The 27,452-nt window shown below is 45.8% G+C and overlaps 1 protein-coding gene across 1 annotated transcript in view; it reads left to right on the forward strand.

Annotated features, from left to right (window-relative positions):
* The window catches only part of ITFG2 (integrin alpha FG-GAP repeat containing 2), a 706,948-nt gene that overhangs the window by 421,524 nt on the left and 257,972 nt on the right, over window positions 1-27,452 (forward strand). Inside the window, exons 9-10 of the mRNA XM_078673726.1 lie at window positions 9,853-9,944; window positions 11,657-11,774. Coding sequence (XP_078529852.1) covers window positions 9,853-9,944; window positions 11,657-11,774 — 210 coding nt within the window. The remainder of the gene's footprint in view (window positions 1-9,852; window positions 9,945-11,656; window positions 11,775-27,452) is intronic.

Below are 27,452 nucleotides of genomic sequence, written 5' to 3' on the forward strand. Positions count from 1 at the left end.
GGGCACCCTGCACAATGTGGTGTCACCTTCTTGTCAAGTAAATGTGCAAAGTTTGGCAGTGGTGTCTCTCTCCCATCAGACATCAATGTATAAACCAGATACTTTGTGCAAAAGTGTCCCTATGCATAGGACCGACCCTTCCTCAGAGACCCAGCAAAACTACATTTGGCACCCCTTCTGATCCTCCTTCCCATCCCTTACCCACTGCATCCCTCCCATTGGTGATGATGATGAGGGGGGGGGGGGGGGTTTGGCCTTTGGGCTCACAGATCTTGTCCAGCAAAATAAATTGGAGCAGTGACCGGCTTATGAAGACACATTTGGCCCTTGGTCTCGGACCTGAATCCCCTATTCAGTTGCTAAATTGGAACAGAGTCCATGGGAGGGGACAAGGGTGAGGGAAAGGGAAGTGGAGATAAAAGGCATCAGAGGGAGGTTCAGGAAAGTAAAGAAAACACTCTTTTATAGACAGCCAGGCGCAGGTAATGAACAGAACCGGCATCCTGAAAGAAAGCATATACAATAAAGCTCGCAAGGTCAGCTATGTGTGCGCCCCTCTAAATCTAGGCGCCCTGGGCAAAGACCCAGCTTGCTGTTGCCATAAGCCCTGCCAGTGACAAAGCACATCTCAAAATTAGTCTCCGGACATCTACACCTGCTAATGCAAAACAAGTCGCATCACCTGTGGATCTTGGCAGCTACACTGTATGTGAGTAGATGTGTGCTTCGACACTGGAAGGTTGGTGTACTGTTATGGAAACATATAATTTTCTGTGATTTTAATTATTGATAGAAATCTCCATGGGAGCAACCAAAGATACCTAAGTTGTATGTTCCTTAAATTGTGGGTAGTAAAACAATTTGTTGAAGGGAGAACCATTTTGTCTTTTAATGAACAAATTGCTTATTTATCCATGGGTTTAACGTTTGGGTATTGGCATGGTCTTTGGGACTGTAGGTTACATACGGAGGGAGTAAGAGATTGGTGGACAGACAGACAGACGGACAGGAAAGCGGATGGATGATTCACAACATGAATAAACAAGGGAAAGTGAAAGAGCACCCGCGCTTTGTATGCACGGCGTGAGCATGCACATCGGCGTGACCTGCAGCTCGTGGCCGTGGCAGCGCCTGACTAAGTGTTGCGTGGCTGGTGCTGCCCAGGGAGGCGGCCACCAAAGTGAGAGCGGGCCGAGTCGGAGAGCGTGGGCTACAGACCCTGCATCAGAAGGGCACTTAGGTGAAAGAGTGGCGTGAAACACCGGAGGGAGGGAAAGCGGCAGAGGGCCTCTGGTGTGTGTGTGTCTCTCTGTTGGCGTGAAACACCGGAGGGAGTGAAAGCGGCAAGGGGCGTGTGGGGGCAGCTTGTACGTGAGTGTGTAACACCGGAGGGAGGGAAAGTGGCAGGGGGCTTCTGGTGTGTGAGTGTCTCTGTTGGCGTGAAACACCGGAGGGAAGGAAAACGGCAGGGGGCGTCTGGTGTGTGTATGTCTCTGTTGGCATGAAACACCGGAGGGAGGAAAAGCGACAGGGGGCGTCTGGTGTGTGTGTGTCTCTGTTGGCGTGAAACACCGGAGGGAGGGAAAGCGGGAGGGGGTATCTGGTGTGTGTGTGTCTCTGTTGGCGTGAAACACCGGACGGAGGGAAGCGGCAGGGGCATCGGGTGTGTGTGTGTCTCTGTTGGCGTGAAACACCGGAGGGAGGGAAAACGGCAGGGGGCGTCTGGTGTGTGTCTCTCTGTTGGCGTGAAACACCGGAGGGAGGGAAAGCGGCAGGGGGCATGTGGGGGCAGCTAGTGCATGCGTGTGTAACACCGGAGGGAGGGAAAGCGGCAGGGTGTGTCTGGTGTGTGTGTCTCTCTGTTGGCGTGAAACACCGGAGGGAGGGAAAGTGGCAGGGGGCGTGTGGGGCGGCTGGTGCATGCGTGTGTAACACCGGAGGGAGGGAAAGCGGCAGGGGGTGTCTGGCGTGTGTGTGTCTCTGTTGGCGTGAAACACCGGAGGGAGGAAAAGTGGCAGGGGGCATGTGGGGGGCGGCTGGTGCATGCATGTGTAACACCGGAGGGAGGGAAAGCGGCAGGCGGCGTCTGGTGTGTGTGTGTGTCTCTGTTGGCCTGAAACACCGGAGGGAGGGAAAGCGGCAGGGGGCGTGTGGGGGCGGCTGGTGCGTTCGCGTGTAACACCGGAGGGAGGGAAAGCGCCAGGGGCGTCTGGTGTGTGTGTGTGTGTCTCTATTGGTTTGAAACACCGGAGGGAGGGAAAGCGGCAGGGGGCGTCTGGTGTGTGTGTCTCTGTTGGTGTGAAACACCGGAAGGAGGGAAAGCGGCAGGGGGAATGTGGGGGGGGGCTGGTGCGTGCATGTGTAACACCGGAGGGAGGGAAAGAGGCAGGGGGCGTCTGATGTGTGTGTGTCTCTGTTGGCGTGAAACACCGGAGGGAGGGAAAGCGGCAGGGGGCGTGTGGGGGCGGCTGGTGCGTGCGTGTGTGTTTCTTGCCGCACTTACACTGCCTTGCCTGGACAGAAGGAGGACAGGAGATGTGCACGCCACGTGGCTGTACGTACGCGTACACCTGCTGAAATCGCCGAAAGCTCTGCGCGTGCCCATCTCCTGTCCCACTTCCAAGGCAAGTCCCTAACAATAGAGCTCGCTGGCGACAGCGCTTTCGCACTGCTTACGCCAGGCTCGACCTACAGGCTCGACCTAAAAAACCGAAGTCAGTAGTAGGCTTGTCTAACGAGCCAAGCCTTTTGATTTTTCCTGATTAATCTGAAATCAAATTCTAAACGTCCTTCCATGCCATTTTTCCTAAATGTGGAAATGATTAGTGGATTGCATGATCAAGAGCAAAGCTTCCGAATGGGGATGTATTTTTAAACCTTTTGGCTATAAAGTGAGAGCCATTGTCCTTAAGATCCTTAATGGTAGGCCAGCAGACTTAAATGACATGTAGCCTGTGATTCAGCATGTTGGGTAAACCAATATTAATCTAGTTTGCATTATCCACTCTTGAAGAGACTGATGCTATTATGACTGTTTTAAAAGCATGCTACATCAGGAACAGAAATATCTTTTTGATATTTCTCAACATGTAGATGCATTTTGATATCACCTCTCCAATGTGATGTTTTAGTTTTCATCTATGGTTACCCCTAAGCTTTTGGCTTGTGTCCTGGGGACAAGAGCAATGCCGATCTCAGTAGGCCAGAACAGATGATTTCCAGTATCACTATTTAAGCATTTAGGTTTAAATTGTTGATGCCTGTATACTCCTATATAAATCGCATGATGTTTTCAAAATTCTGTTGGGAGCTAGCTGCCGTTCAATCAAAGTATGAATTAGGAATTGTCTGCATAATTGTGCAGTTTGCAGACTCTATTTCCAAATTGCTAGATAAGAGGCCAAACGCTTAGGTCAAATAAGTGGAGCTGATTACGGGAATCCCTAAGGGACCCCACAGTCCACTTGAACTGTGGTAGCCCTAAAAGGCATGCTATATATGACAGGAGCAGCCCTTATGCCAGTAGAACTGGGCATTCCGTATATACTCAAAATAATGGCTCACTTGGACTTCATTCTCCCCCCCCCACATATCTTTATTAACAATTGTTAAATTTTCAACATCGGAGGTATGACAGTGCTGGGGTGTGGTTAATCTAGCTCAGTCTGTCAGCCTATGTAGTATCACAGTAACATGCGGATGAATAAAGCCGAAGTAGACTTAATGGCGTACCATCGATCACTGCCAGAGTGGGAGACTAGGTGCATAAGGAATATCACGCGTACCACGTAATATATATTTCTCCCTATGCCAAGTCGCCGCCCTCACTAACGTGAGGAATAAGCAGCATGCAAAGGGGAGGTCAAGAACCACTCCAGCGGCGGGTCATCCCCAAAGGCAGTGCTCACCTGATGTCGCTCCAGGCTGATACCTGGAATTCATTCATACGAACTTAGTAGCGAAGCAAAGAAATATATTCTAAGTATACACTTAATGTAGTAAAACCACTAATACACTCTAGCCTTGCGTGAGCTGTTTAATTAACCAGCAACGTATAATAACTACAGATATAGTGTAGTAATTTGTAGACCACATAGAAATTGTTCAAATGTTACATACAAGGTGCAATAAGCAGACATATGAACAATGTGTCCTTTGTCCCAAATTGAAACAACACACAGAAGTAAGCAGATGACAATTGAATGTACAGGCAAGGGTGTTCACTGTGTGTGAGCCTTCCAGCTCCTGACCATTGCTGCAGTGATGCTCATTAAGATGAAGAAAAGGTGGATTAGGATGTGTTGCATGGCCTCGAGTTCTGGTGTTCAGAGCTGCAGTAGAACATATTTTGCTCTGAGGTGCATGACTCTCAAGAGGGACAGTAGGCTATGGAGTACTCTGGGAGGAGAGCCCGGGTAGACCGTCTCTTTATAGCCATAATCATTGTGAACTAGCCGAAGGATATACAACACGCCCTACATTGGTATCACAACGTGGATACAAAATGCTATCTGTCATAAACTGATTGTTAATGTTTATTATGAACCTTTTGAAAAATAATAAGTGGTTAAATAAAAAATAACCTTGAGTGCTGGCTCTGCAGTGGAAGTAAAGTAAATATTCATCAAGATCAAACTAAATGGCAGTCTACAGCCAAGGCGACGATTGACTGGAGCCTGTGCCTAGTTGGTGTTCAGTGTAAGAATGGGCATTGAGTGTGAACTCCTCATAAACAAGTAGCTGTCCTTGCAAAGTAACCCTAGGAAAAGTGGGTGGATGCTGTGAGAGTGTTTGCACCGGCAGCATTGTACCGTTGTGTGGGCTTGAGAGAACCTTGATTTCTGTTTGCTGTTGCACTACGCTGGACTACTGAATTCAGAAGATAAAAATGCACAGTGGCTTGAGTGCTTTGTATTTTTTACGATTGCATTTTTTTAATACTTAATTGCCGTGGTTGAGGCGCAAAAGAGCTTTTCGTCAAAGGGTAGCAACCTTGTATGTACTGAACCATGAGTGCAAGCTCAATGAGATTGAAATGGGCTTTGCTTCTCTGCTCCAGTTGAATGAAACAAATACCCATTCAGATTCATCTGTGCTTTGCGTCGTGGGTTAAGTTTGTGGTGCCCTTTGCTAATAATATCAGTGGCGGCTCGTCCATGGGGGCGTTTGGGCGCCGCCCCCTGCTTTCTCGCCGTGCGAGAAGGCAAACAAAGGTAGTTATTATTACCATAATAACTACCATTTGTTTCTTATTTATTTTATTTTTATTTTGAAAGTTTTATATAGCGCGAACAAGATCTTTGCAGATAACAGAGCGCTTTACAAAGGCAGGTGGAAGGGTAGGGAAACAAGGGAGCATAGTAGGAAGGTAGGTCATCAAGTTAATGTAAATAGTAAAAATATTACATATAATACAGGTATGAGGTAGCATGGCCTAGTTGGAACGTAGGTCATCAAAACAATGTAGATACAGAAATAGAAAATAATACAGATATGAGGGAGCAAGAATCTAAACACTTTAGTCTAATACAAGTAAAAACACATGTGCATAGGAATCAGACCGGTAATACTGATCGACGCATCGTAAATCAAACGTAGTTGATCAAGTGTATTTAGCCATAAGGATATTTTTGACTTCTTTCTTAAAAAGAAGAGTGGAGGAGATGAGTCTGGTTTCAGGAGGGAGTGCGTTCCAGATCCTAGGCGCCATTCCTGAGAAGGAGCGTTTGTAAGTTTTTTCCTTCCGGAATCTTCGAGGTTTCAGCAGAAGATTGTTTGTACTTCTGGTGGTTCTGGACCCGCCGGAAATTGTCAACTTATGAGTGAGGTAGCCGGGTGATTTCAGGTGTATAGCCTTGTGTGTCATGCAGGCAATTTTCAGCTGTATTCTGGCTTCAAGAGGCAGCCAGTTCAAGGATTTAAAGTTAGGGGAGATATGCAAATGTTTTTTTGATCCAGTGATGAGTCTTGCCGCCGCGTTTAGTGACGCTCTGAGGGGTGCAGTTGTAGTTAGGGGGAGGCCGCAGAGGGCCACGCTGCCGTAGTCTATTCGAGGGATGACTAGTGCTTGTACTGCGGTTTGGAAGTCTTTTGCTGGGAGGAAGGGTTTACGTTTCCTCAAGGTATTTATTTGGAAGTTCGCCCCCTTAGTTGCCTTGCTGATATGCTGCTGCATGTTGAGGTTGGTGTCAAGTGTTATGCCTAAAGATTTTGCTGAATCCACGATGGTCGGTTGGACATTGAGTGCTGTTAGGTGCTTAAGCCATGTTTGTGCAGAAGATATTTTCGTGGGAGGTGAGATTAGGAGGAACTCAGTTTTCATAGCATTGAGTTTGAGGTGGTTATCGGCCAGCCAGGATTGGGTGCTTCTGATCGTTGAGTTCAGACTCAGGATGTCTTTGGGGGATTGTAACTTGAGATATAGTTGAGTGTCATCGGCGTACATGTGAAAGTGTACATTGGATGCTTGTAGCAGGGTGGTGAGAGGTTCCATAACTAGGTTGAACAAAGTAGGGGATAGGCAGGATCCTTGAGGGACACCTAACGATACCGGTACTGGGGAAGACATCAAGTTTTTGCTCTTGAATTTTTGAGACCGGTTGTGTAGAAAGGAAGTGAACCAACGAAGAACAGTCCCAGAGAAGCCCATTCTTGTGTTTAAGAGTTCGAGTAAGTTCTCATGTTTCACTGTGTCGAATGCTGAAGAGAGATCAAGAAGGATGAGGAGGCAGGTATCATTTTGATCTAAAATTTGGAGGGCGTCGTCAATTATGTGAGTCATAGCTGTTTCAGTGCTGTGCCCTGCTCGGAAGCCTGATTGATGTGGGTTGAGGAGATCAAACTGTTCTATGTGCATTGTCAGTTGCTGTTGGACGCATTTTTCTAAAAGTTTGGCGAGAGTGGGAATGTTGGTAATCGGACAGTAATTGCTTAGATCAGTGGGGTCGGCTGTTGGTTTCTTCAGTAAAGGTGTAACTTGTCCAACTTTGAGGGAGTCAGGGATGGTTCCTTGTTGAAGTGAGCTATTGATAATTTTAGTCCAGAGTGGGAGGAGCAAAGGGATGAAGTCTTTTACGGCGTTAGCAGGAAGAGGCTCAGTGAGGTGATTGGATGGTTTTAGGGTGCTGAGTATTCTGTCAATTTCTTCTTCAGAGTAGGTGTCAAAGGATGACCATGTCGCATTGTTTTTTAGTTTATTGGGTGTTATGCAGTTGGGTATTGAGTAAAGGCTTGCGTCATTGAGAAGGTCGCTCCTTATATTGTCAGTTTTTTTGTTAAAGAAAGCCGAGAAATCTTCACAGGAAGGAGTAATGCTCATAATGGCGACAGCTGGGGGTTGTTCCTTAGATTGAGATCGGATTAGCTCGAACAGTTTACTTGGACGGTTTTTTGCTCGGTCTAGCTGGAGTCTGAAGAACTCTGACTTTGAGCGTTTTATTTTCCTGAAGTATGCGTTTCTCTTTTTCCTCAGAGTTTTTAGGTGCAATGTCGAGGGAGCTGATCTCCAGGTGCGCTCTGCCATTCGCATAGCACGTCGGTCTTCATTGAGACTCCCGTTGTACCAGGGGTTGGATATCTTGGTGGATACTCTTTTCAGTTGCATTGGAGCGGCCTCATTGATTATTGGGGCCATGGAGTTGAGATAGTGGTCAGTTAGGTACTGAACGTCAGTAACGTCGGTAGGGGGGAGTAGGAGATTGCAGCTGTTAGGGGGTAGAGAGTTTGGATTGAGTTTCCTCAGGTCTCTTTTCCAAACTTTGGGCATGGAGTATTGCACCGGGATGCGTTTAACTTTTTCCTTGATGAGGAATGTGATAATATGGTGGTCTGACCAGTCACAAGGTTGGATTGAGTCAAGTTGAATGGTGCCTTCCTTGGAGATGACAAGGTCGAGGATAGAGCCTTTGTCATGTGTCGGGGTGTTGCATATTTGAGTGAGGTCAGAAGCGTTAAGGAAATTTTTGAGGCTATTAACTACTGCGTCACTGCAGTCATTCCAATGGAGATTGTAGTCGCCAAGGTAAATTTGTGTGTTTTGCCGTCCTGAGTTGATTGACATTGTGTCCATGAGTTGTTGGGAGAAGACCAGGTTGTCCCCCGGAGGGTGGTATATGATGTGTAGTGAACATACAGGTTTGTTCTCACTGATGACATCAAGGCAGAAGTATTCACAGGAGGTAAGAGAAGGGGCGGTGACTTTATTAATTGAGAGGTTGCTCTTGTAAATGCATGCGATTCCGCCACCTGTCTTGTTGGACCTGTCAAGTCTAATGATGCAGTAGTTGGGGGGGACTACGATATCCAAGATAGGATTGGAGGATTCAGTTAAACATGTTTCAGTTAGTATGGCCAGGTCAAGGTTCATAGACATGATGAGGTCAGCGACCTCCGACGAGTGTTTTTGGGCCGATCTACAGTTGAGAAGTGTGCATTTGAGTCTGAGGGTGCAAGGGGAGGTGGAGGGTTGGAGAGAATCGTAGGAATGGACAGGTGTGTGGTGGCTAAGATGTTTTGGGTTGCCGGGACATATGTGTTGAGTAGGGTGTGTATGTCGAGGTCCGAGAGAGTCTTGATAGCGCGCTGGGGGCGGTTGGAGGTATTGCGAGAGGGGATAGAGGTCCAATGCTGCAGCATACAGAGAGAAATGACGTGGGTAGGGCAGCCGGCCAAACCAATCACAGCGCTGGCTGCTGTGGAGGGGAGGGAGGCTGCCTGCCGCCTTCTGATGACGAGCTCAGCCCAGAGGTAGGAATTAAAATACAGCGACGGCGGGAGTCGGAAGTCTGGAGCCTCAGTCAGGAAAGAAAAGCGGGAAGCCATTTACTAAGGTAAGTTTGTTAATATTTAATTATCCCACCTCTCGTCCCCCCCATCCACTCCGCCGCAACAACCCCATTTCCACCCCCCGCCCGTAATGCAGCCCACGACTGGAAATCATGATATAAATACAATCGAATGAACTATTATTTATTGCGAGTGATGTGAAGTAAGGGAAGGTTATTGGCGAGCAATAAGGAAGAATGGAGGAGAATTTGGTGGTTCTGATTTGTGAGGAATGCATCAGGTTTTGGTGGTGGTAGGAGGAGGAATAAAGATTGCCTTGCGGACAGTCATATGAGAGTTGGGTCAGTCTTTAATGTGGCAATGAGAAACCTCACAATATTGGACTTTAGCGATGCGTAGTCAAACAGTATTTGGTTACAGTAATGAATGGAGCAGTGCTTGATGGCAGTAATGAAGAACGGGACTGATTTGTGGTGGTGGTAAAGAAACACGGAGCAAAATGTGTCTGCAATGAAAAATTACAGTGGAATTCTCAGTCTGTGGCAAGGAAGGAAGACTGGGGCATTACTCATTCCTAGACATACTAGCCCTCTCTTGCAATGTTGACATTTTAGCGATGGTACAGAATTTGACAGCAATAGGAAGCAAAATGAGGATTAATATTGGTGGCAGCAGATGCCCTGAAATCAAGGCTTGCTGCACTGCCCAAATGAGACTGCTGTAAAGAGAAATGTTGGCAGAAACTGGTGCATACCAGGGTTGGTAATGAAGAGTGCCACAACTCTTTGGTCAAATAAATTAATCACTGTAGTAACTGAAGCTAGTCAGCGCAAATACCCGCTTGCTGTAAACTATATTTGTCAATATACAATAGTATATAGTTATGGAGGCAGTGGTCCTTCGGCTCGCTCGCCGAGGTGCCCTCCACCGCCAATTTTATGCCCTACCAATTTCAAATGTCACCAGCCGCCACTGAATAATATGCTCCTCTAAGTGCATGTTACACGCCTGGATCTATAGCACTGTTTGTACACAGAGAACAAGTGGTAACTGACTCCTTTATTTCAGGAACCTTGAAACTGATGGAGGGCACAGACAAACTTTTGTGGTCCGTGCAAGTGGATCACCAGCTCTTCGCCTTGGAGAAGTTGGATGTCACTGTAAGTGCTCAGCTTTTCATATGATGGTTCACTGTTGAACGTATTTAAAGTATCACTTGTGTCTGCAAGCAGGGAGGAAGAGTGATGTCACACACTCACTGACACATAAGCCCCGCCTCCTTCACAATGTTAAGCTAATGCAAGTCAGCCGAGCGCCGCTGTTGGCCACGGAACTCTGATGTTACTTACAATATCCTTAACTGCATGCGCGCTAGCGGTTTTCCCGCTGCGCGCTGTGTTTTTAAAAACAACGCGTTACATGACGAGCTGAGCTCGTCATCACCGTGCGAGCGTCGTCGCTCAGCTCTCGTCATGAGTGCTGAAGGGGTTAATAATGTAAAGTAAGGGGGTATTTTAATAATACATTTTAACCATAGCTAATAAGTGGAAATCTGTGTGATATGTGACTCCTTCACCTACTTTTCATATTACCTCAATATTTTGTGGGCCATACCCAGTAGATTTCACAAGACTGATACCTTTTTGGAGAAAGAGCAAATTGTCAAGTGTCTCTTACTCCTCTTCTCTGCATCTGCGTAGTCAGTTTTAGGAGTCAGATACATTTGTCAGAGCATCTCATACATTTGCAGATAATGCACCAGAGTCTCACCCTGAACCCCACAATTAGCAAACACTCACATTTTGGTATTTTATTATGAATGAGAACTTATTAAACACTATTCTTATAAACATCAGGTGAGCCATTAACATTACAAGCATATCGGCAATTAAAAATAGAATAAGAATATAGTCTAAATGCACTGATAATATTGTTGGTCTGGTTAGTAAACACCCCTAACTATATTACATTTAGCTGGTTCACAGATTCGTATATATTTGTTCACTGTATTTTATAACATTTGCACAGTCTTGTAGAGTCTTCCCCCATTCATATATACGGATCTACGGTATTCAGTATCTATCCTAAGTATTGTCAGTATGTTGCTCCCTCTTATAATGCTGGGCGTAGTTGGATCCTGGTCCCTTCTTGTGCCACATGTACAAATATTGGCTTAGCATACACCGCATGCCTTTTGTACATATCTATCCCCCGTTCGATAAAGTTGTTTGTTTGAAATGCAAACACTCTATAAAATGATCCTTTGTAAATGTAAATAATGCTCATCTTAACTGTAAATAATGTTTATACACTTGTACATATCCCTAGGTTTATATGTAACCCCCAGGTCACAGATTGTCTGTGGGCTGACGCCTTAAGATCAATGCATAAGCTCTATGTCTATCGTAGGAATGTTTTTATTATGTTTGTTGTTGTACATGTTGTTAGATTGGAAGTTATCCTTTGTACATAAAAATTGATTGAATGTATATGTTTTTTACCGACAGCCCTGAAGAAGTCCCAGCTTGGGACGAAACGCGTCGGCTGTATATGTTTCACTGCAAATTGAAAATTAAAGATTAAAAGAAGACTATCAACATTTCTTTGTGAAATATTTCTTCATCGTGCTTAAATACCATTTGCACTTATTATCTTGCTTGTTGTGGTGCACCTTTGCGGTTGTTTTATTCGCTTATTTGTTATATTTTCATCAAAGTAAGAGCTTCCCTGCTTTTCCTTCTTCTCCCTCTGAGTCCACACTGGACCTGGATTTTGACCAGAGGTCACCAGTGTCCTTTATTTTTGTGGCCAATCAACATTTTGATGGAAAAATATAGTACGTGGTTGTAAGGGATGATTGTCTCTCTTTTAGGGTAATGGTCATGAGGAGGTAGTGGCTTGTGCGTGGGATGGCCAAACGTATATCATTGACCACAACCGCACTGTAGTCCGATTCCAAGTGGATGAAAATGTCAGTGCTTTCTGTGCAGGTGAGTGACGTTTTTGTGTATGCTTTGGCCCCAATAGACATGTTTTGCAACTATGTGCATGTGTCATTAACAATGCGTCTGTTTCGTGAAATGTGCCTTTGCTCGAAAGTTAAAATTTTTCACAAAAACACACCTGTATGGATAAGTCCAGTGGTCAAAGATCTGAGATTCGTCTGCATAATATGAGGAATAAAATTGGGATGAGTTTGCCAGGAACCTCTTTCCTAGAGGAAAACTTATTATCAACCCAGTGCTAAAACTAGAGAAACAGTGTTTTTTCATCCTCGATTTTACAAGTTCCTGGTGTGATAACCTATGCATCCGCTGTAATTCCAGGAAGGGCTCTGTGCACCAGTCCATAAAGATGGTTTTGAGGGACTGGACAGTGTGTTTCTTTCCCTCCTAAGAGCCAGGATCAGTTTTCGTGCCCTGGAAGGAGCTGTGCTGCTCTGGCTCTCCCATGCAAGAAGAGTAAGCTGAGTTGCCTAGAATTGCCTGAATTGAACAGATGGATGCATGCAAGGCCCATCAGACTGCAGACTGCGTTGTCTTAAGGAACTATGCAGCTCAGGATGCATGTGCATTGTTCATGTCCATAGGTCAGACCCAACCCAGGGACATCTACATCATCACAAGCCGGCTCAGTGGACTAATGCGTCCACTGTAAGGACCTGTGTTTGACCTCATGGTCACATGTTCAAATCCTGGCAGGTCCACTCAGGATTTCATCCTTCTGAGGTCGATAAAATGAGTACCATTGAGTTGGGTAACAATAAACATCTGTTATTGTTAGTGTTATTGGCCACCAAGATACCGTTCTGAGTGAACATGCGCTTTACAAATACACATTATGTTATGTACAAGGGTCAAAGACATCCTTAGAGCTTTCCAGAACTACAAGTGTGTTGAGCATTCATCTGCCTTAGCCTATCACGTTAAAGAATTACAAGTGCAACCCATATGTCCATGTGAACATGGGTATAAAGTATTGAACCTAGAACAGGCGTTCATATGTAACTCATGCTTAGGTAAAATGCAAATACATCAGAAGATAACTGCCTAGAATTAATCTTAAGACATAGTTTTGATAATAAGACAGAAGATACCTGTTGTGAGTCAATCGCTTTCAAAGGCAAAGAAGCCAGTATAGCATAATTGGATTAAGTACATCCGGATTAAGATTTAATCAATGGTTTAAGTAATTACAAAAATGCACAAGCAGGTAACGTAGTGTAGTGAGCACTGAAACTGTTTTTAACAGCGGAAGTCCCAAGTGGGAAACCATAACCATAGAAGAAACAGGTGACATAAATATTGAGGGTCAATGTTACTCTGGTATTCACAAGACAGCATTATTAGCATATAATGTAACTCAACACTGGGCAGTTCCTATAGTGTGAGGATTTAGGTCTGTCTATATTAGTGTCGACGGCATTTTGACCCGGTGCCGGATGTCAGGGTCTATTCAGGACTGACGATAACCTGGGGGCTAATAATATGAACCCATCCTGCAACCAGGCTCCTGTTTTCTGCTTAATTGGGCAAAGACCTCTTGGAGATGGTGTTACTTTGGATTTGATGTTACGGTTCTTATGTGCTTTCTCTATAACCCCTCTGACTCTGAGAATGCCCACATCCCTGGATGCTGGATCATCCTATTGGCTCCAGACAGGTGCCCCCTGGTTAGATCCTCAGAAGCTGTTAATCAGCCCCTTATTTCTGAAGAGGTGACTTTTGCCCGCTTGGGCCTCTCCTCTGAGACTGGTTTCTAGGAACCATTCACTGGGTCTTGCCAAGAAACATCAGCTTACTGTCATGCTTGGTGGACAGTGTAATGTTTTTCTGGTATCAAGTGCCTTTTCAAATCCCAGCTACAGAAGGAAGCACCTTCTAACTGGACTTGCATCTTTTCCCAATCCTGCAGGTGACCTTCCACCACTTTTGAGACATGAGTGTTTCTCTGGCCATATTAATGCTCGGGCTCTTTGGGCCAAGGCTTTTTGCGGCATAAATCTTCTTACAACGATTTGTTTTCTAATCACTATCAGGTCTGTACATTAGTATGTTACTGTACACTGTATTCCATTTGGAGGCTCCCCCTATCCTTTGTTCATGAGTTGAGAAAACCCTGCATAAGCTTGACGCTGCTGTATGGACAGAACATGGGCTCTGGAACCCGCAGATCAAATCTTTGTGACATATGATGGCAGTGGCTCTGGCGGGGCTGCTTTAAAGACCTATCTCCACAGATGGATTTTCGGCAAGTTAGTTACTTCTTTCATTATCAAAGCACTTCTTACCAAATCCAAGGCGACCTCGCAGGGTTCTCCAGGCATATATATTTGGCGTGAGTGTTGGGCAGCTATACGCTTTCCATTGGGATTGCTTCCATGAAGCTTTCTGTCAAATGCACGGCTTGGTCATTGTGAACTGACCCACCCTTTTTCCTAAACCTTAAGCAGCCTGATGCCGTCCTGTCTTATTCCATTCTATCTGCTCTGCTATGGTTTCATCCATATTTTCAGAGTGGGTCAGAACCACCATTGCAGGAATAAGAAATCTGCCTTTCTGGTAGCACTAAAAAAGGGTGCACATGTGTCTTATTCAAAGGAGATGTATCCACATATGAAGCATGTCAGTACGCAGGGACACATGACGGTTTGGCTCAACATGGTCCTACATATAGACGGCATGACACACAGACCGTATATGAAGAAGCTTATGGCCCTGCATATAGATGGCAAAGTACTTACAGATCATATAAGCAGCAGCCTATGCCCTTGCATATAGATTACATATACATGGCATGGTACTTACAGAACATATAAGCATCAGCCTATTCCCCTGCATATAGATTACATATAGATGGCATGGTAGTTACAGGTCATATAAGCAGCAGCCTATGCTCCCGCATATAGATGGCAGGCACTTACAGCTTGGGTGTAATTGGTTCGCCATAAATGTAACTTTATCCCCCCGAGCTATGGCTTTACTGTGAGAAAGTAAAAATGTATTGTTCAAACAGTATGAATCCCTGAAAATGAATGGTGTAGTTTGTAAAATATGTACCAGTGACTTTGTCCAGTACTGCCACATCAGTTAAGCGATAAATAGAAAGATGCCAAAACCTAGTTTGTCCAAAATGTCGTTCAAAGTGATTTTGAAATGTGGAATCCCTGATCCACTCTTTTATTTTTAGGTTGAGTCTGGGCAGCGCATGCGCTGCTTTGCGAGGCATGCTGTATTGTATGGCATAGAAGCGCCGCCCATTTCCTGTCCATCTTTTCAATTGGCTCCAGTCATGTCCTGGTGAAATCGTTGCTTTTCATTTCTAAATAGGCTTAATAGTCCCTCCTTGGTACCGCCTTGTCTGCATTTGTAACCTCCCATAACAATATTTTCTTTAATGATCTTCCTCTATTCCACCCATGACATCGCAGCGCGCCGTTCACTTGTATATTATTAGTAATGTGTTTATTTAAATTTCAGCGCGGTTCGCTTTAACTATAGTTGTAACGCTTATTTAATTATTTCATTTACGGCGTGGTCAGCTTTCACTTTAGTGGCCACGCTTATTTAATTATTTCATTTACAGCGCGGACCGCTCTCCCTATAGCAACCACACTTATTTATTTAATTACCAGCACGGGTCGCTTACACTTTAGCTACCATGCTACATTACCCTTCGAAATTAATTTAATTTGTTCACTTTGGGTGAAAGAGCCCCATATGTGCTTTCACTTTGATGTTGGCCGCGCCCCTTTCTTTACTGTAACCTGAATCATGTGCAGCGTCTAAAAAAAAATGGGCGAGCCCTATATAAAAGTGGGCTCGTTTTTGTGAGAGTTTGAGCTCTTGGGACTAAAAATAACAATGCCTTTTATATATGTGTTCCTTTTAAAAACACATAAATAAAAGGCATTGTCATTTACAATGCCAATAGCTTAAACGCTCGCAAATGCAAGACCTATTGCATTGAAAATGCTTGTTTTTCCTGTGCTCTGGCCCACCAGATACTTCTCCGATAGCATTTCTTTAACTTTCTTGCTTTTGAATATTTAGCCACAGCAGTGGCCTTGTACCTCTGTAAACCAGTAGGTCTCCTTGCCCAGCAAAACCTCATTGTCTACCATTCTGACTAGCATTACTAGCTGAGTGGACTCCTCGACATTTAAGTCTGTAATGTGCACATTGCAGAGACAGCTCGTTAGCATCTCTTACCCTGCTGAGCGGTGTTGCCTACTGTGTGAGGAAGAGTTGACTGTTTAGGATGACTTAAGTCTTCAGCTGTATATGCCCCTTTCAGAAGCACAACATTTGCATTGAATTTTCACCATCGTTGTTAGCAGGATGCTGTGTTATGTTACGCAACCAGCATTTGTGTAGCCCATTCACACCATTACCGTGGCCTCGTAGTGCTTTCAGCCTAGGCACCCTTTATGGTTCTTGGATTCTAGTTGGCCGATGTCAAGTTGGTTTCATGTACTTGTTTTTCGATATACAGAGATTGTCCGCCCAGTGTATTTTTAGTAATGTTTCCTGTAGAAAGGTTGGTTGAAAAGATGTTAGTGAACTAATATGCTTGAATGCGCATTCCGAAGGTGGTTTTAAAAGGTATTGTTATCTAATTACGTGGCTTTCATGCAATGTTGTTTGTGTGGCTTCTGTAGGTCTGAGCTCGATGGGTGTGAATTGTTTTCAAGTGCAGGTCGGGGGTAGGCTGTGGTGGAGTTAGTGAGCTGCAGTGCTTAAGACACTTTTAGGTTCTGGGGCCATCTATTCGAGCTGTGTTGAAGGTGTACTCTCTGCTTAGGTTGGGGTTTAAATAGTTATAATATTTGTGTCTCTCGTTGTGTGATTTGGGTTGCAGTGTCTTTCCACTGTATGTATGCTCATTTGAGTCAGTGCACGTATCAGTGTCGATCAAACAAAGTTACTTGCTTTGTTTCTAGCTGCACCATTCCCACATGGGCAAATCACAGTCTTCAGAGGGCCTTCCTCTGCCCCTTAGGATGATGTGCGATATTGACACCTAGATATCTTTTATTCCTTTTGTTCTTATGTTTTTAGTCGTTGATTTCTTTAATGGCTTTTGTTCTTAGCTTTTTATTCTTTCTGCATCGCGAAGGTGTGTATGCTTCACGCTTTGATGAAGGCGCGAAGCCTTCTGGGTCGCAGATATACCTGACAAGGGCCTATTATGCTTTCAAGTGGAGTGTATTATTTTGCCGCTGTAACTTGCTAACTGCAAACACAACAGTGATGGACAGAATGTGGATCAATGTCACACATTCACCCCAGTCCAAAGATCTGGGCCCAAATCCATCGTTTTTCCACTCCACACCACCCTGGTTTAGACAATGGCGATATGCAAATCAGCGCTGACCCTGTGCCCCATGGGAACAGTCCAGTCCGAACTACAAAAGCCATGTCCTTCCCAGAACGGAAACAAGCATCCGAGGACCGGCCCGGTTTCGAGGTAACACCTCTCATCAGCCCGGCTAGCTTGATTCCAGTGGTGTGGAGTGCCTGGGACTCACGTCTGAGCATCCCCAGTACACTTAGAGCGGTAATTGCAAACACAACAGTGATGGACAGAATGTGGATCAATGTCACACATTCACCCCAGTCCAAAGATCTGGGCCCAAATCCATCGTTTTTCCACTCCACACCACCCTGGGTTAGACAATGGCGATATGCAAATCAGAGCTGACCCTGTGCCCCATGGGAACAGTTCAGTCCGAACTACAAAAGCCATGTCCTTCCCAGAACGGAAACAAGCATCCGAGGACCGGCCCGGTTTCGAGGTAACACCTCTCATCAGCCCGGCTAGCTTGATTCCAGTGGTGTGGAGTGCCTGGGACTCACGTCTGAGCATCCCCAGTACACTTAGAGCGGTAATTGCAAACACAACAGTGATGGACAGAATGTGGATCAATGTCACACATTCACCCCAGTCCAAAGATCTGGGCCCAAATCCATCGTTTTTCCACTCCACACCACCCTGGGTTAGACAATGGCGATATGCAAATCAGCGCTGACCCTGTGCCCCATGGGAACAGTCCAGTCCGAACTACAAAAGCCATGTCCTTCCCAGAACGGAAACAAGCATCCGAGGACCGGCCCGGTTTCGAGGTAACACCTCTCATCAGCCCGGCTAGCTTGATTCCAGTGGTGTGGAGTGCCTGGGACTCACGTCTGAGCATCCCCAGTACACTTAGAGCGGTAATTGCAAACACAACAGTGATGGACAGAATGTGGATCAATGTCACACATTCACCCCAGTCCAAAGATCTGGGCCCAAATCCATCGTTTTTCCACTCCACACCACCCTGGGTTAGACAATGGCGATATGCAAATCAGAGCTGACCCTGTGCCCCATGGGAACAGTTCAGTCCGAACTACAAAAGCCATGTCCTTCCCAGAACGGAAACAAGCATCCGAGGACCGGCCCGGTTTCGAGGTAACACCTCTCATCAGCCCGGCTAGCTTGATTCCAGTGGTGTGGAGTGCCTGGGACTCACGTCTGAGCATCCCCAGTACACTTAGAGCGGTAATTGCAAACACAACAGTGATGGACAGAATGTGGATCAATGTCACACATTCACCCCAGTCCAAAGATCTGGGCCCAAATCCATCGTTTTTCCACTCCACACCACCCTGGGTTAGACAATGGCGATATGCAAATCAGCGCTGACCCTGTGCCCCATGGGAACAGTCCAGTCCGAACTACAAAAGCCATGTTCTTCCCAGACCGAAAACAAGCATCCGAGGACCGGCCCGGTTTCGAGGTAACACCTCTCATCAGCCCGGCTAGCTTGATTCCAGTGGTGTGGAGTGCCTGGGACTCACGTCTGAGCATCCCCAGTACACTTAGAGCGGTAATTGCAAACACAACAGTGATGGACAGAATGTGGATCAATGTCACACATTCACCCCAGTCCAAAGATCTGGGCCCAAATCCATTGTTTTTCCACTCCACACCACCCTGGGTTAGACAATGGCGATATGCAAATCAGCGCTGACCCTGTGCCCCATGGGAACAGTCCAGTCCGAACTACAAAAGCCATGTCCTTCCCAGAACGGAAACAAGCATCCGAGGACCGGCCCGGTTTCGAGGTAACACCTCTCATCAGCCCGGCTAGCTTGATTCCAGTGGTGTGGAGTGCCTGGGACTCACGTCTGAGCATCCCCAGTACACTTAGAGCGGTAATTGCAAACACAACAGTGATGGACAGAATGTGGATCAATGTCACACATTCACCCCAGTCCAAAGATCTGGGCCCAAATCCATCGTTTTTCCACTCCACACCACCCTGGGTTAGACAATGGCGATATGCAAATCAGCGCTGACCCTGTGCCCCATGGGAACAGTCCAGTCCGAACTACAAAAGCCATGTCCTTCCCAGAACGGAAACAAGCATCCGAGGACCGGCCCGGTTTCGAGGTAACACCTCTCATCAGCCCGGCTAGCTTGATTCCAGTGGTGTGGAGTGCCTGGGACTCACGTCTGAGCATCCCCAGTACACTTAGAGTGGTAATTGCAAACACAACAGTGATGGACAGAATGTGGATCAATGTCACACATTCACCCCAGTCCAAAGATCTGGGCCCACATCCATCGTTTTTCCACTCCACACCACCCTGGGTTAGACAATGGTGATATGCAAATCAGCGCTGACCCTGTGCCCCATGGGAACAGTCCAGTCCGACCTACAAAAGCCATGTCCTTCCCAGAACGGAAACAAGCATCCGAGGACCGGCCCGGTTTCGAGGTAACACCTCTCATCAGCCCGGCTAGCTTGATTCCAGTGGTGTGGAGTGCCTGGGACTCACGTCTGAGCATCCCCAGTACACTTAGAGCGGTAATTGCAAACACAACAGTGATGGACAGAATGTGGATAAATGTCACACATTCACCCCAGTCCAAAGATCTGGGCCCAAATCCATCGTTTTTCCACTCCACACCACCCTGGGTTAGACAATGGCGATATGCAAATCAGCGCTGACCCTGTGCCCCATGGGAACAGTCCAGTCCGAACTACAAAAGCCATGTCCTTCCCAGAACGGAAACAAGCATCCGAGGACCGGCCCGGTTTCGAGGTAACACCTCTCATCAGCCCGGCTAGCTTGATTCCAGTGGTGTGGAGTGCCTGGGACTCACGTCTGAGCATCCCCAGTACACTTAGAGCGGTAATTGCAAACACAACAGTGATGGACAGAATGTGGATCAATGTCACACATTCACCCCAGTCCAAAGATCTGGGCCCAAATCCATCGTTTTTCCACTCCACACCACCCTGGGTTAGACAATGGCGATATGCAAATCAGCGCTGACCCTGTGCCCCATGGGAACAGTCCAGTCCGAACTACAAAAGCCATGTCCTTCCCAGAACGGAAACAAGCATCCGAGGACCGGCCCGGTTTCGAGGTAACACCTCTCATCAGCCCGGCTAGCTTGATTCCAGTGGTGTGGAGTGCCTGGGACTCACGTCTGAGCATCCCCAGTACACTTAGAGCGGTAATTGCAAACACAACAGTGATGGACAGAATGTGGATCAATGTCACACATTCACCCCAGTCCAAAGATCTGGGCTCAAATCCATCGTTTTTCCACTCCACACCACCCTGGGTTAGACAATGGCGATATGCAAATCAGCGCTGACCCTGTGCCCCATGGGAACAGTCCAGTCCGAACTACAAAAGCCATGTCCTTCCCAGAACGGAAACAAGCATCCGAGGACCGGCCCGGTTTCGAGGTAACACCTCTCATCAGCCCGGCTAGCTTGATTCCAGTGGTGTGGAGTGCCTGGGACTCACGTCTGAGCATCCCCAGTACACTAACTGCTAACTGGCATTGGCGAGACGTCTGCTCTTCAGGAACCCATGTAAAATGGCGTTGTTCTCTGCTCCTGGGGAGGGACACACAAAAGGCAGCAGTTTACAAAGCATGTTCATTAAAAGCCTGCCCTAGAAATACTAACAAATGAAGCCTATGAAAAGATGCTCTTGCTTTTTGCTATAGCAGAGCCTTGAGAAAAATGTTAGGGATATATTTTGAAAGTGGGAATTGGTTTTATTAGTATGCTGTTTTTTTCAGTTTTAACCTTAAATTAAAATACCTCTTTTAATTCCAGTGTTCGTGTTGGAGTGATATGCTAACATTTGGGACCCCAAACTACTGTGTAATAGGGAGTCATCTGCACATTCTGAAGGACGCCAGCAAGGCTGTGTCAGATCTCAGATTGCTGGTGTTCACCTTCAGAGGGCTCCAGGGTTTCCAACTTTAAAATTCCCAACTTAATGTAAAAGCAATGGATCAAATCAGGGATTTGTTAGGCGCAATTACTCACCCGAAAGGGTCTCACTGTTCCACCACTTTCCACCATCCAGACATCCTCTCATAGCAAACTGACATGTACTCATCTACGTACAATGTTCAAAGTTCCAGAACACCTGCAGTGGAAAACATTTGCCCCTTTCCCTCAGTTGCTTTGTTCGCAACATCTGGCAGTTTCACCAACTGAAGTCTGCTGACCATGCCCAGCACATTCTGCTTTATTTGGAACAGGAAAACATTTTTACCCTGAAGTTGAATTAACTGACTCTTTGATAAGGCAACTGTAATTGTGCTCTAATCTTCTGAACTGTAGCACAAAGTTAAAAATGGGATACATAATTGAAAGCTTGTTTTTCCACTTGCATTATAATTTATATAGCCTATAATCTTTGCAGCAAGCTGCACAACTTGTGTTTAAAAGTAAATAATGGATTAAAAAAACGAATTCTGACAGAGACTTCTAGCTGCAGATTCCTCTCCTTTTGAGTGTTCCCCAGGTGTCAGACTGGATCCGGAAACTTTTCAGTAGGACCTGTGCGTGCCGGAAGGTGGCGCCTTGCGGCTCCGCACGGACACAATTCGGCTCCAGAAATGACATGCAGGCCCTGTAAGTGCCGCTAAAGCACGCTAACATCAGTTCCTTTTTTACATGCCACCAAACACGGATCTGGAGCTTCAGCTTGTCTCTTACAGACACTTTACCTTGGTTTTTCTCACAAAATCTTTCAGTGTGCAAGGGATATCCCTGTAAAACAACAGGTTTGAAGCCCTGTAGGATATGTCGCAAACAGATGTCTGTGACGGATCCCCACCAAGTATGCCTGTAGTGCCAAGGGTCAAGCCACGACTCCAAGACCTGCATAGATTGCAAGTCGATGAACTTAAGTGAAATCAGGGAACGCACAGCAAAACTTCATGTCATCAAGCATAAGAAAACCCAGCGCCAGCATGGCACTGCGTCCAAAGTTTGGCCCTGCTCCTATCCCCAGAGATGATTGTGCCTTTCCAGAGGTCGGTGTTTGCAGTGCTCCAAATCCTTGAGTAAGCACAAGAAGCTCCTTCGCTCTATTCCCACTACCCTGAGCACGCACATGGGTTCCGCAACCTGTTTCGTTCAGGCTCTCAAATTCTGCCAAATTCAGTCCAGTTCACAGCTGGTTTGGCACAAGCTGAGTTTCCAGGGCCTTCAGCCTTGCTGTGCCAGATCAAAGAGTTCCTCACAACTATGCTCTGGCTCTTCGGATCCCTGCAGACTCCCTCTGGCGTACCTCTGGGCCCCAATGAGATGAGAGGCCTTCCACCTGGGATACCACCGGCAAGTTCGTCCTTGTCACCAGCTGGTCCCCCAAATCTTGCATTATGTTCCTGTTCCAAAGCCACTTGTGGTGCCTAAAACCACGCCAAGCAAGGTACTTCGATGACCAATGCGGACTCTCCCCCCAAGAGGGGACACCGATTGTCCTCTCTGACGCTGATCCAACTTTGACTGACATCATGCCCAAATCCAATCGAGATGCCATTTCTAGACTCTAATTACCTCAAGGAAGGCAACATTCTTTTCTGGGACTGACTTAAAAAACGAATATGACTCGGGTTATGAGGTCGCTCTGCCCTATCAGGTTGACAACTGGTATGCGGACTTGAAGAAGACTAGTGGACTGGATTCCTCTACAGAGACAGCTCTTTTCTCTTTCCAGACTAGCCACAGAAGAATCTGCCTCCTATGCTATGGTCATGCACAGGAGGTGCTGAAGTTCCTGACCTCCAGTTTTCCATCATGGAGATGAATATAAATGTTCTAACTGAGGTCCTACAGCCGGGCCTGACTTCTTCTGAGCATTTCCTTCATTTCAATGAGGCTCTGACTTGCAGCCTCTTGGGGATGTGGCCCAAGCCTTGCTCTGGTCCACCGATCAATAGATTGCCCGGTGCCAGTCTCCATGCTCCAGGTGACCTGGCCATGGGCGTCCGCAGGGGGGGGGGCAAGAGGGGGCACTTGCCCCCCCCTGGATTGCCGATCCGTCATTATTGACAGCCCCCACAGTGGTGTTTGTCTGCAGGGCCATCAATATTACGAGCAAGAGAAAGCGCTTGATGAGCAGGAAAACTGCTGCTGATCGGCAACAGAGAAGGTCCGGGCCTGGCTGCTCCCAAAACTTGAAGAAAGCATAACCTCTTCTGTTTTCTGTCTAGCTCTTCACTTGCTGAAAACTCCAAGAACTGGCTTCCCTCTCTTTCCTTTCCTTTGCTTCATTCGTTCCTTTGAAATGGATCTAAAAAGGAAGTATGGTTTGGGGGGGGGCACCATTTGCATGTGTACACCGAAAGCACGCACCATTGTGAATCGGAATGAAATGTGCTTTCAGATTGCATAAACAAAATCCCCTGTGTCTGGTGGGGGGGGGGGGGGCGCAGTGCTTAATTTGTGCCAACCAGCATGTATTTTTCAGCACCAGAATTCTGCTCCTGCTACGGGCCGTATTACCAGTAGAAAAAAAAACTTTCTATGTATTTGCCCAGCATTCACACCATTGACTTTGGGGAATGGCCGGTGATGATATAAACAACAGTCCTATGAACCCTTAGTCATATCGCCCCACACTCCAATTGATCCCAGTGAGAATAGGTGTGGTGCCCTTTGTGCTTACTGGCAAATTGTGTGTTTGGGTGAATGTGCAACAGGCATTTCTATACAGCTATAAAAGTAGCAAAGTATGTGTTTTATGTTTCAGTATAACTGCATTGTATGTGTGTGCAACATTTTGCATGTATGATTGTGTAATGGAGCACTGTGTTCGAGTACGAATGACAGTGAGCGAGAGTGTGCGTGGCCGATTGTTTGATCCATCAGTGTTCCATAGTGTATCAGATAACGGACGTGTATGTGATAAGAGAACCTGCCCTTGCAACTTGCTGTGTGTGACACTTCTGTACCTATGACCAAGTGTCTCGAAGGAAACTGTATATTGGATTGTGTGAAATAGTGATGCATGAAGCTCAGTATGAGTTGCAGCTTTTAACATGGCAGGAACACTTTCGAGCAGTCTGAATCTATAGCCTTTTTTTGCACGATTGGGACAAACCAAGGACCTGTGTAGCAGGGTTTGCTGCAAAATAGAAATGAAGTGCTGTGGCAGGGTCATAGTGCTGGAATAACGGGTTGCTCTGGGTCATGGTTGAGGTGCATCCCTGGAGCAGTTTGAGTGACTGGTCCTGTAAGAGAGATGTGCTGCTTTCAGAGTTGATGTGTATTGTCACAAATATTTTTAGGCCTTCATATGGGAACAACAGGACAGCAATAACAGAGAAGAGTGTAGGAGGCTCCCACACTACAACAGCAACGGTTCAGGTTTTCTAGTTTATTGGTACAGCTATTCAGGGTATCAATGATAATATGAGAGTTTTGGTCTGCATGTCAGGGGTGAGGTGAGTCCCACACATACTCTTTCTGTGCTAATTTTCTAGCCTTTTCACTGTGGAACTTTTGTCTCTTTGAGGGGAACTCACACAGTTCTGTGCAACCTGTAGCCACTGCGCATAATGCTTGGTTCTATCTTATCTTATTTAACCTCATTAACCTGTTTAGGGTTAATTTTCCTACAATGAAAGTATTGAAATATGTGATGTGTGCTATTCAGAGTCTGTCTTTTCAGCAAATGTGAGTGAAATGTATGCTACAATGGGAGCTACTTAATGCACTTTTCAAAATTTCCTGAGGCATCGAACCCACTTCTGCACTTTTCAAACCAGATCAGGTGTATATCTTGAATTGTATGCAGGCACTGGTGCGACCATTGGTTGAGGTGGACCCTGGTGTGGCTTAACAGCTAGGGAGGCTAACTTTGGATCTGGAGAACCAGGTTTGATTTCTGGACAAATTACTTAATCTCTCAGTGCATAGAAATTAATGTATCTGTCTGTAAAGCAACTGGTGCTCATGTAAAGCACCCCGATAATTTTGGGTAGAGTTTGCACTTTATAAAACTGCAAACGTTAAGAAAAGTGATAGTGGTGGAAAGAGTGGGAGTCTCCTGAGAAGATCGTTGAGCAACTCCACTTATTTTTTTTAATTCAACCCATGGGTTGGGGCGGCAACAGAAACTCTCACACTGGGCGTCACCAACACTAGAGCCGGCCCTGGCTGGAAATGTCTTTTTCTGACATTTTTCTATTCCAAAGTGCAACCTCGGGTCGATGGAGAGAATTTTTTTTTTTTTAAATACGAAAAATAAATAACTAAATAAAACAAGAGAGAGTGGTCACAAAGTGGCCAGCTTGGTTTTATTCACACCAAAACACATTAGTGCCACTTTACAGACTTTGCCAGTGAAGCACTACTTTCATTTTTCTCGTCTTTCAATAGCATTGTTTTCCTCAGGTGAGGAAGTTCACCATCCCTGGAGGAAATGTGATATCTGGTTGATGCGTGGTGTAGAAAACATTTAATGTGATCCTTATCAACTGTTTTCCTTATATTAGTTCATAAAATGTGTACTGCAGCTTTATGTTCATGAATGTGGTCTTTTAAAACCGTACTCCTTATGTTTTGTAAGGATTTAAGCAATGGACATTGAAAGGGTCCCTTCAGGGCCCTGTAGTCACGTTATTTGCTTTTCAGGCAAGAACCCTTGTTGATTTCTGAATAGTGAGTGCACAAGGGCCATCACTGAAACTATACTGACGTTCTTGCTTTTGGAGTTGGTTTACACCTTTTCTATACAAACTGTTGCTTAAATTATCAGTCAAATTATGGCATGTTTTGCTTATTTTTGATGTCCTCAAAGTGTCAAACTGTATGATAAATTGTTTATTTACTTGGGAAGATGTTGATTTTTGTTAAAGTACATCTTGGGCTGTGTGAAATATTGGTACAAAGAGGAATGCGGGGAGTAGCAGGCTTGTAGCTAACGCCACTTGTGTGGGCTATGTCTCTGGGAGTACTGTGCTGGTATTAAGTACCCATGCTGTGGCATTGTTATTTTACCTTTTTGGCGGGGGTCGAAATTAATGTTGTTTGGAAGAAATAAGTATTGGTATGAGACTCACCTTTTATGTGGGTCTTTGTTTGGGTGAACTGTAGAGCTTTGGTGACATTGTCGTGGTTGAGCACTGTCTGCGTATATACATTTTTCGGGGCAGTATCCGACATATGTATAGGGTGACCAGATGACCCTCCCCAGAAGAACTCTTCCTTGGTGTATTTGAGAGATGCAGTTCTTTTCAAGAAGTGTCTGCAAAGGGCTATGCTTCTTTTGGGATCTGTGTGAGGTGTCACTATTTTGAACAAAATGTAACCTCAAGCTCCAAAGGGGCATTGTCGGTTGAAGTGCAGCTATTTAGGCAGGAATGGGTGTGGGGACTATGCATGTGTGTGTATGCAATGGTGTTAACATGGGGTGTGCATATTTGAAGCCACTTCTCTTGGGCTAGCAACTGGAGAAGTATCTCTTTGGGATCAAACTAATTGGCTTGTCATTGAAGGACGAGAAAGAGCAATGAAATCAGCACAGACAAACTTTAAAGTTGAATAAAGTTCATGTTTGAGACAAGACAGGTTATTGGTCTCCTCTTAGGCCTACCAGACACCCGCTTCACACTGATCTTTTAGTCCTTTCTCAAACTTACCGGTATCGGGCCAGCACTGCCATATCTCAGTTATTCCAGGTCATATTATGTCTGACCCGGACCTTCTAGACAAATTAAGAGGTAGAATGTTCACTTGACTGGTTACCCCACCCCCTTTTTCTTAAAACTAGAAGCAACTGTATTCGTCTATCTCCACCTTTTAGTCATCTCTCATCAATCCCCAGCAAGTCTTACTTGATATGATTTAATGCTTCCGGGCCTGCCTCTTTAGCAGATTACTTTTCTCCTGAATGTATCTGTTAGCCCTAGGAATCTGTGTCCTATCTTCAGCAACACAAGAAACACCAGAAAGAACTGAAGCTACCTCATAACCCCCTCCCCCATCTACAGTACTTTTTTACTCTCACTAAATCACCTTTTAATTAAGTGACCTCAAAACACAGTTTCTTCTCTAGAATAGGCAAAGCCCTTGAATAACGTAAAATATGGCATCAAGTTTGTTTGTCCTCCATTTTCTTGCCCCCCTACTCCTAGCTGAATGTAACTCCCAAGTCTGTCAGAACACCATCTCACCAAACCAATTAACTCCATTTTGTCCATCCTTAATGTTTGCCTTTTGGTCTCTGTCTCTGTACTAAAGAGGTATGCATTAGAGGACATGTGCCCTGCCACTTCCGTGTTCAATGACTTGCACAGTACACCTAAAACCTACCCATTTATCAGTCCCCTGCTTTCCTTGTTTCAGTTTTCCT

Source organism: Lissotriton helveticus, chromosome 1_1 (assembly GCF_964261635.1).
Source record: "Lissotriton helveticus chromosome 1_1, aLisHel1.1, whole genome shotgun sequence".
Classification (NCBI taxonomy): Eukaryota; Metazoa; Chordata; class Amphibia; order Caudata; family Salamandridae; genus Lissotriton; species Lissotriton helveticus.